Raw genomic sequence first — 15,004 nt, forward strand, 5'->3', positions numbered from 1 at the left:
AATGTGTGGACCATTGCTCCACGGTACAATATTTGAATAAAACAAAGGGCACGTAGAGCCACCAGTCAAATGTTTTAATGTCCAGGCGCATAGGACATTCAATTTCCAAAACTTTAGTCTCTTATGAAGGATCCAAATAATCCAAGACATTAAAATGGTTCAGTCAACATCTGTTTATTATCCACTTGACAGCTATATCAAAGCCACAGCAAAGTGATTCATAGATTAAAGTGAAGTGACATTCAGCACAAGTATTTTTCAATGAACCACCCTTAATAAGATCAAGAGTATCCCAGTGATAGGTACTTCAATTTAGGAGCTCATAGTAAGAATTCAGAAGATCTTTAACTACCACTCAAGTCCTCATTATGAGTGACATGTACAATGATGTTCTCTCAGAATAGCATAACTCTATTTGTGCAGGAGTCAAAACTTGAAAGATGTATTGCAATTTCAAACAAACAGGACAAAATTCACCACAGGTAAATGCCTAATAAATATTTTTTTTTAAGTGGAATTCGTTGTGGAAACCATAGAATTCCATGTGTTAAATATTGCCCATTTTACAAGTGGCATCACAGAATAGGATATATTTACCATGCCTTATCTACACGTTGCCCTGCAGTGCCGTACTTACCAGAAGACGTAAATACCTCACTTTCATCAGACCTCCTCATAAACGAGGCAAAAGAGACTTAGGTGGGGTACTAATAATGCTTCCCAAAAATATATACAGAATGAGGCGGCATTATTGTGCTCGTTAAGATTTCTCTGTAACCTCAAACAATTAATAGGTTCCCCTCATTGAAATACAGTATTGACTACAATAATTGAAGCTAAGCCTAGTAAGGCCTAGATGTTCAAAATTTACACCCACCATAGCACAACACCCAAGATTGCTTTGCTGCATTGTGTGAGAGGGGGAGAGAAAGACAGCGCCAGATCTACAGAGATATCTCCCTCTCCCTAGCGCTCGTGCATAATCAGGCTGCTTGGCACCACACACACACCTTTGCACCATAGTGCAAGGGTGTGAGCGTAAGTCTAGCCTAGGTTTTGTATTTGAAGGCAAGTCTTAAACATTTCCCACATTGGATGTGTGCTGTACAGTACAGGGATGTATGGTGAAACAACGCATGCAAGAACCATGCATGTCTGAACAACACAGTCGGAACAACGACCATTTTGTTAACACAAATGCCTTTACTACACATGCCTTTGCAGCGATTTTTAGTTGTAAAATCATGCCTAGTAAAGGCATGTGGGGGAATGGCATGCGTTGGTCTAGAATGTCATATCACCGACCCACCCTAAGGCCCAAAATTACCCCACCCCTAAGACTAAAACTACCCTGTCCCCACCACCCCCACCCCTAAAAGCAAAAGTACCCCAACACACCCCACCCACCCTGAGCCCTAAAACCTTCTCCAACACCCCCAGCCACCGTAAAAACAACAGACCCCCCACCGTACCCCTAAAAACAAAACTAGCCTGATGCCACCACCCACCCCTAAAAACAAAACTACCCCGACCCCACCACCCTGCCCCTAAAAAACAAAACTACACTGACACCCCACCCACCCTGAGCCCTAAAACCTTCCCTGACACCCCCACTCATCCTAAAAACAACTGACCCACGCCGCAACCCCTAAAAACCAAACTACCCTGATCCCCATCCCTAAAAAACAAACTACCCCCCAGCCCCAAGCCCTAATCCACACCCACCCCTAAAAACGACCCCACAACCCTGCCACTTATCTGCACAAACTATGCTGATCCCCCAACCCTAAAAACCAAACTACCCCGATCCCCCCCACCCCAGCCCCTAAAACACAAACTAAACCATTCCCCCAACCCTCCTCCATCCCCACTTACCTGACCGCGCTCTCACTCGATCCACTCTGCCTTTTACTCTGCCTTAACCACGCATGTGCATAGTTCAGCACATGCATGGTTAAGGCAGAGAAAAAGGCAGTTGTTGTTCTGGCAAGCTTGTGTTGTAGGCAACATTGTTGTTTCAGCGTCGTGGTTCAGGACATTTCCCTAATACAGCATTTATGCAAAGTGGGAAGTGTTAGGAGAAATAAAAGCATTTCTGATTTTTAACTCCTGCTTCTAACGACGTTAATTTGTGGTGCAAAACCCTTTCCACTAATGTCAATGGATAGGGTTTTCCATCAAAAAGCAAGGATGGTTGTATGGGAACATCCATGCACAACCCATGTAAAGCCCCCTAGATGCTAAGTAATGCAAAGCAACACATTGCACTACTTTGCGTCAATTTTAGGCACTTTACTAGTAAATAACAAAAAAAACATTTTGCGCTGGTTTGCTTCACTTTTGTGATGCACACAGCGCAAAATGTTTGTAAATCAGGGCTTAAAGTTTTTTAAATTGTAATAAGCTGCATCTATGGCTTGTATACACTCAAATGGCTCCTGAAGTTCCCTACAATGCTCCTAATACTCCTGAGCTCAATCTTTGTTGAGTGTGGTAGCATTCCACCTTCTAAAAGATCAGCTCTCAACCATTTTTTCTTAGGTTTCCCACCTTGATCTCTGGTTTAAAGAGCAGACGCTCAACATAGCTCACAAAACTTGTTGAGTCACAATTAAACCTTAATTATCGGTTTTTCGGTGTTTGCCCCGGTGTCCCAGCATTTTAATTCAAAGTAATGCATGTCCTGGTTTTGCGAGTGAGGGCCCTGTGTGCGTGCACATTAGTGAAATGTAAATACAGAATAATGTAAGTGTTCTTGACTGTGTTGCCTCGCCTCGTTCATTGCAGCACATCAGGTGTAAAAGAGCTGTGGTCAGTGTTTGAAGACGCCATCCAAGAGCCAGGGTCATGGGCCGCCCACTGGACTATATCACAAAATGGTGGAGGAAGAGTGGTTATTTTATAAAACATTAATTTGAAGTGTGTTCGACAATCAGCGTTTAATAGAGCACGGCACTATCAATGTTAAATTAAGTCCTGTAAAGAGGGACTGCTCGTGTTTTTTACGTTCCATGCACAAGAAATGCATATAATTCCCTATAGAAAATCCATAAGTATTTCCCAACCTACTTACTGCGCAGAATCGCCAAACTAAGTTTAGCAGTCCCTGTTTTATTATAATTTATTTACTGATACATAAAGCTTCGTTGGTACCATTAAAAAGCAATACTTCATGTTCCAGCAACTAAAGCTGTACTGTGAGGGAGAGAAACGTGTGAAATAGGAGATCCCACTTACCTTTTTTCTTTGAGCATCCACAATCTTCCCAGCCTTCCCAACTGTGGACGAGTGTACAGCTTTTAATTCAATGGACTTTTTGCCTTTCTTGTGTCTAGTGTTCCTTATAAGTCTATGGGTGAGCTGTGTAGCCATTCTATGTTAGTGTTTTCTAACAATATGCTTCTTCTATTTTCAGTGCTGGCCCATCATTTAGTCCTACGTTTAGGTTCATGCCCTATCGTCGTTTTTGGGTTTGGAAATCTGGTTACCCTGGCATATTTAAAAAATGACATGTAGGGCCCGTGCATGGAGTATGGGGGGAGGAGGAGTTATGAGATGAGCTGACTGCACTTCAGTGAGACTAGCGGCATCAGGAATTGAAGAGCTGTCCATCTTTATTTGTTTTATATAGTTCTCTTTTACTGCTAACTTGGCGTCCATATACTTTCTTTGATGGGCATGAAAGACCCAAGTGCAACCAGCGCTAAAAAAAGACACCGACAGTTTTTTATAAAATGAGGAAAACAGAGGTCCTGGTCTGCCTATGTTGTTATACCAAAGGAGTCACACAATAGAAATCCTTCGGAATGAGACAGGACATATGGATTATATTTGTCTTCAACAAAACAGAGCCACCGTCCACAAACAGCTCTGTACATCTCATGGAGATCACTTAATAACACCCATAGTGACCAACAGACAGTGCCATTGTTTCACCAGGAATGTGCTTCCAATCTAATTGGCAAAATTGGCAAGCTGGTATACCAAAATAATTTGAATTCCATCACGGGGGAAACAATGGTTGAGATGGAAAGTGCTTTGTAAATCAAGGGCTTGAGTTGCAAAGTTTAGAGCATCAAGCATGTTTGAACACAAATGCAACTGACAAGGTTGAACACAAACAAAACCTATAGCTTAAGTTCCAGCGAATGGTCCACTAGATGTGATAGATGTATAGCTGTAAAGTCTGCTGTGAGGACAGGTGCTCATAGGAGTGAGCCAGATGATGGATAACATAAGGCAACATCATCAAAGGTGGGCCACCACTCAGCTTAGCAGTTTTGGCAGACTTCCACTTATTAGCTCCGGTAAGACATCTGTAAAAGTGTGCCATGATAGCGACCAAGGCTCCTTCCATCCTGAGCACATGATCATTGTTTCCAAATACAGAGCACCTAAGTCAGAGAAGCTATGAGCGCAGCCAATGATTGAACGTACCCCTTAAAATGGAAGGAGATAGTATATGTCTGTGGAGACTTTCACAGATCAGGATCACTAGTTTGGCAGGGAACAGGTGCAATGACAAAAGCCATGTTGTAAATGTTAAAGTGGCCAAGGTGTCTGTCCAGCCTTTGCAGTCTTTGCTAATGTGAAGGAGATCACCAACTATGAGTTCCATTATTCCTGTGAACAATAAGTTGTCTTTCTCTTACTATTCATGTAATTATGCACCATAGAGGGATTTGTGAAGTTTGCACTGAACTAGGCTTAGGGCTGTTAATCATATATTCGTGCAGGATACATATGGAAGTTGCAGTATGTGTTATTCTGTTACTGACTGTTACCATCACTGTCCATTCACACAATTCACTTAAATGTGTACTCACTAATAATTATCTAATCTTTTTAAGCGTGGTTCCTTGTATGTACGTGCAAATAACCATTTCCCTTGAAAGATTTTTGATAAGACTATTGTGATTTTTGTCTTTGACAGATATGGCAGACTGAGAGGAAAGAAAACAGATTTTCTTCACAACATGACAAAATATGGTGGTGCATACTTCCTCCTACCTGCATTTTCCTATAGTAGCAATACAGCTGCATGCTTTAAAGTGTTCACTACCCTAAATGAGTCACAAGCAAATCAGAAGGCAATATTCTTCCATCCCAAGTACTTGAAGAGTCTTGGCCAGTTTTGGAGAGCCAATGGTGTGCGAGCCTATCGACTGTCCACAGGGTTAATGATAACAAGTGCAGCAATAGAGCTATGTGACCAGGTTACCCTCTATGGATTCTGGCCTTTTGCTAAAACCATGGAAGGGAATTTAATCAGCCACCATTATTATGACAACCAGTTACCAAAGCCCGGTTTCCATGCAATGCCTAAAGAATTTATCCAAGTTCTGCAACTTCATACCAAAGGCATACTCAAATTGCAGGTTGGTAGGTGTGAACATAAACACAGACTACGTTGATGAGGATTAAGTAAGAGATTGTATGCAAATGCTTTTTTAATAGCATTTACGTTCTTCGATGATTCTTAGAGGATCCCTGTTTTTTACTAAGTTTGAAGGGAATGTGGCCTATTCACAAAGGTATTAGATGTGTAAACCAAATGTATTATTTTTGTTCTAAGCGACACATAAATTAAGGTTTCTACACTTCATTGCGTGGAAGGAATAGAGCAGAACAGTGCTACTACTTATAAAATATGGCACAGTGTCTCTCCCCCAGTGTTAACGCACTTTAGGCTGACTTGAGCCATGCACAAACTATTGCACCATGGAACAAGGGTGTGTGTTTGTGATGTGTAGCATGTGTTTTGTCAGGAAGAATATTCTTCTAGTACAAAATACTACACTTACATATAGTTTAAAACTTCTCCTAGTCTGTATATGTGATAAATAGTACAGCGTACATTCAAAGTTAGAAAGGTTTGAGAACAGAAAACTTTGCTCCATTACACTTGCCTGGAGGAGGCATACATTTTTGGTGCAAAACTGTATCTACATTTTTTAATAGCTATGGGTTTGCTTAAAAAAACATGGGTGCTTGCATGGGAACACCCAGGCCCCACCGATGGTACTACCCCTTGATGAAACATAGGTCAAAGTAGAGCATAGCACTAATTTGAATCACTTCACAGCTACTTTCTGGTGCAAAAATTGTTTTGCACTGGAAAGTACACCCCAATTCCACACTTTTGACCAGTTTGCCAGTAGCGTCTTGTGGGGCCCGGAAGGGGTGGCTATAAACATTGATTTAATTTAATTTTAAAAACAACCGCTTACCTTACCTAGGCGCCACTCCTCTCTTTCGTCACAGGCTGCAGGCACAGGCTCCCAGCCTGCCCAGCAGCCAAACCTGACGCTGCTCAGAGCAATGTCAGGATTGGCTGGGAACGCCCAGCCAGGGCGCTCACAGGCAGACTGGGAGCCTGTGCAGGCTCTTTCCAGCCTAGCAACTGTATTGCTGGGCTGGAGAGAGCCTACTTCGCATGTGTGTTTGGCTGGCCTGAGACGGCTGGCCAAACATACATGCACAGTGAGGGGGAGTGCTGTGCACTCCCCCTCACTGCGCGTCACCCCCGTGGCCCCGCACCTTTACCAGAAAACGATTATAAGCTAGGTTTATTACCGTTTTCTGGTAAAGATTTTGCTGCTGCTGCTGCTGGCAGAGGAGGCAGGGCGACGCTCCTCCGTCCAAATGGAGGAGCTGCCCATGCAGTTTGCATCACTTTTGTGACACAAACACTTTACAAAGTGTTAGTAAATCTGGGCCGCAATATGTAAATTATTTTTAAAGAATGGTATGTTTTTTTACTTTTAAGTTATTCCTTCGTAACTCATGCACACATTACTCATGTCATAATTTGTGTAATGTGCCCATTTTCCTATCACTGTGTGCATTAAATGAACACAGTTAAATCGTTTATGCCAGATTTATTTGGAGGCATGCTAGATAAGGTAAATGTAGGGATCGGATGCCTAGACATTTTCAAATTACCAAAAATGTACTAATGTATGTTTGATAAGCATATTTGTTTTTTGGTCTTGTTATTACAAATTAGCTTTCCCTAGTTGCTTAGTTGCTTCACTAAATTCAGTGATATTTTTTTTGTGCTGAGTATATTTTTATCTTGCCTATACTATGTTCAAGTCATACGTATACATGTTCAGAAGCCAGTAATGCATATTACATTTTGTGGTCCAAAAACCTTAGGTGGCCAACCATGTTTGCTAACTGATAGTTGCAAAATGCTTATTCATTCTGAAATAAGACGGTGCTTGAGATGAGCATCGAATGCCAGACATCATATGACCTTCAACGGGCCACTGCTGAGAAAACAGCAAAGTACATGGTCCCTGTGATCAAAACGAACAGCAGGTTCGCTTTAGAAAAAAGTGATATGTAGGTATTACTATACTATGCCAAATAATGTTATCTACTACTCTGTGAATGGAACTAGAGCAGGCTCTCACTCGGGGACTTTTTATTACTGAGGTACGATTTGTGAATAATCAAACAGTAGCAGTTTTATTAATCTACTAAAATCAACCGAATACAATTCCAGGCCACGATACTCAAACAATACATTTTCACTAAGTGGATTTTCAGCTCAGTGTTTGCGTGGACCGGCTCAGGCTGCCATAGAGAAGCCTTATGGGGTCCCTTTCCTATGGGCTCACACGCTAAAACGCCCTTCTGCTCAGCAATTTAGGGCCTGATTTATGAAAGGTTAGCGCCGCCTTTACGTCTTTTTTTGACGCAAAAGCGGAGCAAACTTAGAAAATATTGTTATCTTTTCTAAGTTTGCACCACTTTTGAGTCAAACAATGGCATATAGGCGGCACTAACTTTTCATAAATCAGGCCCTTAATTTCTACCATATCCTCCATTGAGGTGTCTTTGTTGGGAATGACCCAGTTAAATGAGAAAATGGGCCAGTGGGAAATATTCAAAAATATTAGTTACTGTAATCCATTTCCCGTTTGTGTTTACCACCCTCAGCAATCACTACTCGCTCTGTGGCTAGTAAATGTAATGTTATGGTGGCTTTTTTTGTAATTTAAGAAAGGGCTTTCAATCATTGGCTTATCTTATTTTGGCAAGAATCACATGAAAGCTAATTCTAACGTTTAAGTGTTATTTACAAATATCATAATCTAAGGTGTGTTTAATTGCCAAGTACACACTAAAATGAACGTGAATAATATGAGAAAATGCACTTACTCTCTGTTACAGTATTGTGCATAAATTACTGAACTCGTCTTCTTGAGAATATCTGAACATGTTTACATTTTAAACAGGAACATATAGGTGTGCTACATTTTTTCAAATGTACTTCCCTCTTTAGTACATATTTTCCATTTGAACGCAAAACTAATGCAGTGTGCAACATTCCATAACATCTGCAAGCAAAATTAGGGCCTGATTTAGAGTTTGGCAGAGAGCTTACTCTGTTACAAACGTGAGGGATATCCCATCTACCGTATTAAAATTCCCACAGGATATAATGGGATTGTAATACTGTGGACGGGATATCTGTCACATTTGTGATGGAGTAACCCCATCCGCCAAACTCTTAATCAGGCCCTAAGTCTCTTCATTGGGCCATATTATGTAAATAGTTTTGTATTGGTGCATTTTGTTTGTTGAGGGTATTGGCTGTAGCAGAAATTCTCTCAGCAGTATTTGGATTCGTTTCCCAAAAACACTATTGTCAACAATGAAATTCGCATTACAGGGAGCAAAATTGTGCTTGGATCAATTCACTATGCCAGCAACTTTTACAACAGATCAAATCCCACTGACACAAAACTGTTTGCACAACAGGACCCCTAATGTTTTGATGTATTTAACAGTCTTTAAAAAGCATTAGAACATTGGAATGTCGGGAACTCCCTTGAAAACAATGGAATGCTCTGGGCTTCTAGAAGACCTGAGCTACAAGATTCCAATGTTTTTGTTCATAGCTATTGCTATGGTGGGCTATAAGGCTACATTCCACAACTTCGACTACATGCCTCAATGCCATCATTAAATCTAAATATTTGGAGAAGTATGCCTGAGCTTTAAAAGTGATATGCATAGTCACAATTATGTCAAATATCATGTTCTCTGCATGACTATATGCTCAAAAGCATCAGTCTAATGTGAGGTCAAAATTAGTGGATACAGTTGGAATGTAAAGGTACTTCCAAAAGAGCTAGAAAAAAAGGAAATTTACCAGACAGAAAAAAACAATTGCCCAGGTTGTCGGTCTCTGACAAAGCAGTAGACTATCAATGAACCTTGAATATGATAGTCACAGTTAATAACATAACTTCCCCCACTGACTATCTTAGAAGAATGTAGATGAGTCATGTACACTGAAGAATATTCTTAAATTATAGTCATTGTGCCCCTATGTATATATAAATATATATATATATATTTTTTTTTTTAGCACAAGAGAGTAGGCAGTGCAGTCACTGTATAACTTCTCTGTCAGATACGTACAACCACAATAACATACAATGATGACAAATATTTAAGGTCTTATTTAGGCATTATCCTAGAGTCAACACATCAAAAAGGAATATGTATCTCAATTTACTGGATGAGGAGGGCTCACCCACATAGTGCAGCATGCTATATAATGGACTTCTTCATCCCACCCTGGTAAGGTGATACCACGAGAGCAATCTCAACCCCAGAATGAGAGAGTTCTTACATAATATACCAGCTGGATAAAGGCGGGATCCAGATCAACTCTAAAAATATTTTGAGGGAAATCTAAAGGAATTTCCTTTTATTCTAAGGTAATTTAATTATGGGTAAAACTAAAATGATGGATGATTGTAGATATAATAGTCCACTCATCCCAAAATGTTTCTGCCCATCCTAGTGTCTACAAGGTCAAGGTCTTTCTTCAGGGCTTCAAGGATCCTTGCTCCCTGTATAAGAAATTAACTCACTTACATGGGATAAAGAATTTCCTACCTCCACACTTTTCTTAATATTCGCTGTAACTAAGTATAGTTAGGACCGTATGGTTTGGTCAGAGAGAGCACCTTCTGTAGTCATACAGTCATCAAGAGGATATCCCTGTCGATTGACCTATTCTGCCTGCAGTATGTTGGCCATAATTGGTAGACTTGATGACTGTGTGACCATAGAGGGTGCTCTCTCTGACAAGACCATAAGGTCCTAACTGTACTTACAAGATTGGAAACACTTAGCCATAATACACAATTTAGAATAATTAGTAACCAAATCAAGTTTTGCCATAAACTGGGTGAAGGGGTAACTAAATAGTGTATGCCCTTAGGCATGTGTGCCATCAAAATTGCATCACCTGCATATAACTGTGGCGATTATTGGGGGGGGGTTCTCTCCTAGGAACTTCTACCTACAAAAGAACTTAACAAGTTATTAATATATGAGATAAATAGAAGTGGGGTAAGAACACATCCCTACCTAACTCCCCGTGCAAAGACAAAAAGTCTGAGCGTTCCCCACTAGCACCAATTCTGACCCTTATGTTCATATTTTCATATGGGGGAGATAAAAAGCTCTCAATTGCCACATCAAGCCCCATTGCAAGGAGGATCATCCACAATTTTGAGTGATTTACATATTAGAATGCTGTTGTCAGATCCATAAATGCAAGGTACATTGGGCCGCATTTGGCAAGGTTATTTTCGCCTAAAATAAAATTGAGGTGTAGGCACTGCTCCATGGTCCAAAACTGTATTGGCAAGACTTAAGGATGTTATTTTCAGAAATCCTATCACACATTCTGCTATAGATAACTGTGCCAGTAACTTTAACGGAGGTATCAATATGGGAAATGAGCCAAAAGCATCTTGGATTAAAATGATTGCCCTTTTTAAAAAAGGGGACAATGGTCAACGTTGACCAAGTTCTTGTTCATTGCTTATAGTCTAGGCTCTTAAAGACATCCTTCAATAATGGAACCCACACATATAAATGTAATTTTACCAGATCAATAGGCACCCATCAGATCCAGGAGCTTTATGTGCTGGACTGTGTCACGTTGCTTCTTTTACGTCACTTAAAGATAAAGGTAGATTTGAGCTCGACTAATGAAGAGTCATTATTTCCATTACAGTGAGGTTACAGGAAGGAGGACAATAGATGCCTGAGAAGTGAGCAACCCACAAATTGTCTGTGATTTGACTACTGATCAGTACAATAGAACTGTAACTTCCCTAACAGCATTAACTGTGGTCCAGGAAGCCTAGTGATTCCTTTGTGTAGCTGCTGAAACTAAATGATCTCAGTTCTTGCTCATTTGTCCTCATTTTTAGCCAAAGATTTTGGAGGCAGTGGGACAGTGATGCTTCCAAGGGGTTTCTAGAGCTAGTTGATAGGGCTCTTCTTAAACACCTGTTTGCTATAAAGAAGTGTTTCTTAACCTTTTGCTTTCTGAGGAGCACCACTTAATCATTACTTGAAGCTGGGGACATCCACTGAATCATTATTGGAATCCAGGGTCCTCCACTGAGTCATTACCGGAAGCCGGCACTCCGGCCTAGGTATTTTTGATGATTTAAACCACAAAACAACACACGAAAGATACAGAAATGAGCATTTATTAAACAAATACACAAATAATAAAATACTTTATTTAATTCACAAACAAATATAAACAAAATCAAAATCCTAATTTTAAAAGAAGGTTGGAGTGTTTTTAAATTCAACTGAGGCCGCTCATCATCCATACCATATCCTGTTTGATGCACTTGCACTGCTCCCTCAGTGGATAATAACCTAATTTTTAGCCTCCAATTTCAAATTATTTCACATTTATAGACTGGTTTAACATTTTCGATTGTACATTTATTTCTTTATTTAGATGCACCTACTTAACCTGTTAATTTTTTTTTTTTTTTAGGGAGTCGTGGCCCCCCCTGAGTAGGTTTGTAGACCCCTAGGGGTCCCCGGACCCCAGGTTAAGAACCACAGCTATAGAGAATGTGGAGTCAAACCACCGGGAATACCTGAGGAATTCTTAATGAAGGCTTTAATGAGGAAAATTTTATGTGATTACATATACCTTCTGAAGATTGTACACTTTTCTCGCCACTTCCTGCTTAGAGGAGACTACTTAAAAAAGTCAAAGTTTTTTTCTGAGGAGAGATGCTAAGAACTGGTGTGGGTTCCAAAGGCTCCATGAAAGCCTGAGACCATTAGGTTAGGATAGAGGGCAATCTGAAAGCTCCAATGAACAGTTAACCTTTGATTAAGGGAGTGTTAAGGAAGCCACAAGAGTGTTATGGTATTAAAAAGAGGATTCTAAAATGTCTCTATGCACTAGGGTAAGGTTAATCATCAAACTTCTGTAATCTATAATCCGTTAATCTGTTGTTTTCGCCATTACAACCACTCCTCTCCCAAACCCTGGTTATTACACTTGTTTTTATATTTTCAAACTACCACAGCTTGATAGGAGTGAATTTGGACATAGTTATCAGGATGCCAAGTGAACCGAGGAACATATTAAACATTCCTATCCAAACACCATCGCAAACCGTGATGGCAATTAAAGGCATTTCTTTGTCTGATGCCCTCAACTAATATACTTCCTAATAGGAGATTCTTCCGAAAAAACAAGTGAAGCAAGGAGAATGACTACATCTCTAGTAATCAAGTGGAATGTCTCTATTATAAGGAAAGGTTGAACACGGGCAAAGCCAAAACATTTTTACAACAGTGAACTGGGACACAAGATCAAGTGTACATTAGAAACAATTGTATTTTGTCATATTACATTATAAAATAACCAACTTGGAGCCAAAGCAAAATACTGTGTGTCTGTATGTGTTGAGCTTGTGTGCAAATGTGTTACCTCATGAGATTTGTAAAATCTTATGGCAGTTTGAGAATAAACTAGTCAGAAGTTGCTATAAAACACTCCCACTTACACTGTTAAAATGTGTTGCACTGAAAAAATAATCTTTGGAGGTTTGACAATGTAATTTATACATTTTGAAATGTACATAGGGGCATATTTATGAGAAAGTGGTGCATCGGTCCCGATGAGCCCCTTCTCTTGCGTCGCCTTTGCCCCACTTAATGAAACCATGGTTACACCATATTTACAATACAGGGCACCATGGTGGCCATTAAAACATTGTCAGAATATTTGATGCTGTTGTTGTGCTTTTCTGCATTAGCATCAAACATTTTGACACTAGTGCAGCAAAACACAGGGAGGTCCATTGATTTTAATTGGTGCATCATTTTAACGCCTGCCTTGAGCAGGCCCTAAAAAATGATGGAAAAAATGTCACAGTGAAATCTAGTAAATTTCACTGCGCCAGGATTTTTGGGCCTCCCTGAATGGGAATGCCCCCTTGCATGTATTATGCCTGAGGTAGGAATAATATGGCGCAAGGGGTTGCAAAGTGGTGCAATGCATTGTGCCACTTTGTAAATCTGTTGCGGGGGAAAGTCCACCTTAGCATTAAAAAAATGATGCTATGACGGCGCTAAGGCAGCACATGGGGCATGTAAATATGTCCCATAGTTTTTTATACAGTGATATTTGTTTGGCCATTTTTAGAGCTATTTATAACTCTTGACAACAAGACTCAGGAAATCATTGGTGTTTGAAGTGTTAAATGTAATTTTATGCTGATTTTTTTCATTTTTTTAAATTTTCGACAAGATGATTATTTTTGTTAACTTTGAAAATATGTATATAAAAGATTATTTTGTTATTTATGGGATGGCCAAAATGACAATAAATACTTGTTTATGAAAATCTGTCTGGCTTTTGTGATATATTCAATTGTTTTAATTTTTTATTTGCCACTTGTGTTGACATTCTGAAATATGCTGACCTATTGGTAAGCAAAATAGCAAAAAAGCAAATGTAGCAAAACAGCAAAAATAGAGAATATTGCCCGTTTGAGCCGTTCGGTGTATTAATTTCATGCAAACATGAACTCAATTACAAACATATTTTATTTACGACATATTTCCCCTTACCTATTTTCTAACAGAATATCCAAATAATCAGAGCATTAGTTCAAAAGCCATAACCTTCTTAACCAAAACTGTAATATTTCCAGCCAAGATGTCATACAGTACAAGTCCAAGTTCTCTAAAGATGACACTACAGAAAACGTCTGATGCACTCATGAATGACAGAATGAGATTGAGACGCTTTCAAGAATCTTCTGTTTTATTCATCACGTGTTTTCCAGGGCGAGCACTTTAACAGATGTGCACATTCGACTGTCAGGCATGTCAAGAGGTATTGGCAAAGGCTGATCTCATCTAGTGCTGAAGTTGATCGCGTGGGAGAGTCAGGCTCACTGATTGTGTCTTTGTAACCCTACCATTTTCTGCGGTTACCTGTCCACACAGAAAGATCCTATATTAATGGACGTGTGCAAAATATTATGTGAGGTAATGTATGTACAAAAACTGTGTTTTGCTTTTTCTATGTGCAAGAAAGAACAACCAAATGCACTGATATGATCATCCTGTAAATCCAATGACTGTAGACAATACGGTAGAGGACTCAAAGCACAAACTTAGATTTATACTGCTCTGGACTGTGGTTAATGTATGCGATGCAAGCCTGTGATCATTCCTAAGAGGCAATACGGTGGTAAATCCATGCAGTGCATCACCATGATCAGGTCCTGCATGTTAATATTACAAAATCATGCAAAGCAGCAAAATGGGAAATTCAACCTCGTGTGCTGTAAAACTGATGGATATTCACTCTAAGGAAATACACAACTAGTGTGCTGCGTTCAAAGCTGTTCAGTGCAAGACTGTGGGAGGATCAAACGCTGCAACAACGTGGGAAATTGCTACAGTGAAGAACTGCCTGAAATTTAAAAGATATTAAACTGGGAAATGCTATATAATATAGTTTACAATGCAGAATTATGTCAAATTCATTGACTATTCTTCCTCAGAACATTTATACTTTAAAGAGCTGCTGCACACTCACCATGAATACAAATGTCGGGAAAATTCACAAGCAGAATTAGTGCTGTGATTCACAAACAGCCTGATAAGGTGGGAAATGCAAATA

At 39.8% G+C, this 15,004-nt stretch overlaps 1 protein-coding gene across 1 annotated transcript in view; it reads left to right on the top strand.

Moving 5' to 3' along the window:
- The window catches only part of ST8SIA6 (ST8 alpha-N-acetyl-neuraminide alpha-2,8-sialyltransferase 6), a 299,018-nt gene extending 286,921 nt beyond the window's left edge, over positions 1-12,097 (top strand). The window contains exons 8-9 of the mRNA XM_069211545.1: positions 4,934-5,378; positions 11,843-12,097. Coding sequence (XP_069067646.1) covers positions 4,934-5,378; positions 11,843-11,866 — 469 coding nt within the window. The 3' untranslated portion in view covers positions 11,867-12,097. The remainder of the gene's footprint in view (positions 1-4,933; positions 5,379-11,842) is intronic.
- Positions 12,098-15,004: the final 2,907 nt, after the last annotated feature.

The sequence above is a fragment of the Pleurodeles waltl genome, chromosome 10 (genome assembly GCF_031143425.1).
Source record: "Pleurodeles waltl isolate 20211129_DDA chromosome 10, aPleWal1.hap1.20221129, whole genome shotgun sequence".
NCBI lineage: Eukaryota > Metazoa > Chordata > Amphibia > Caudata > Salamandridae > Pleurodeles > Pleurodeles waltl.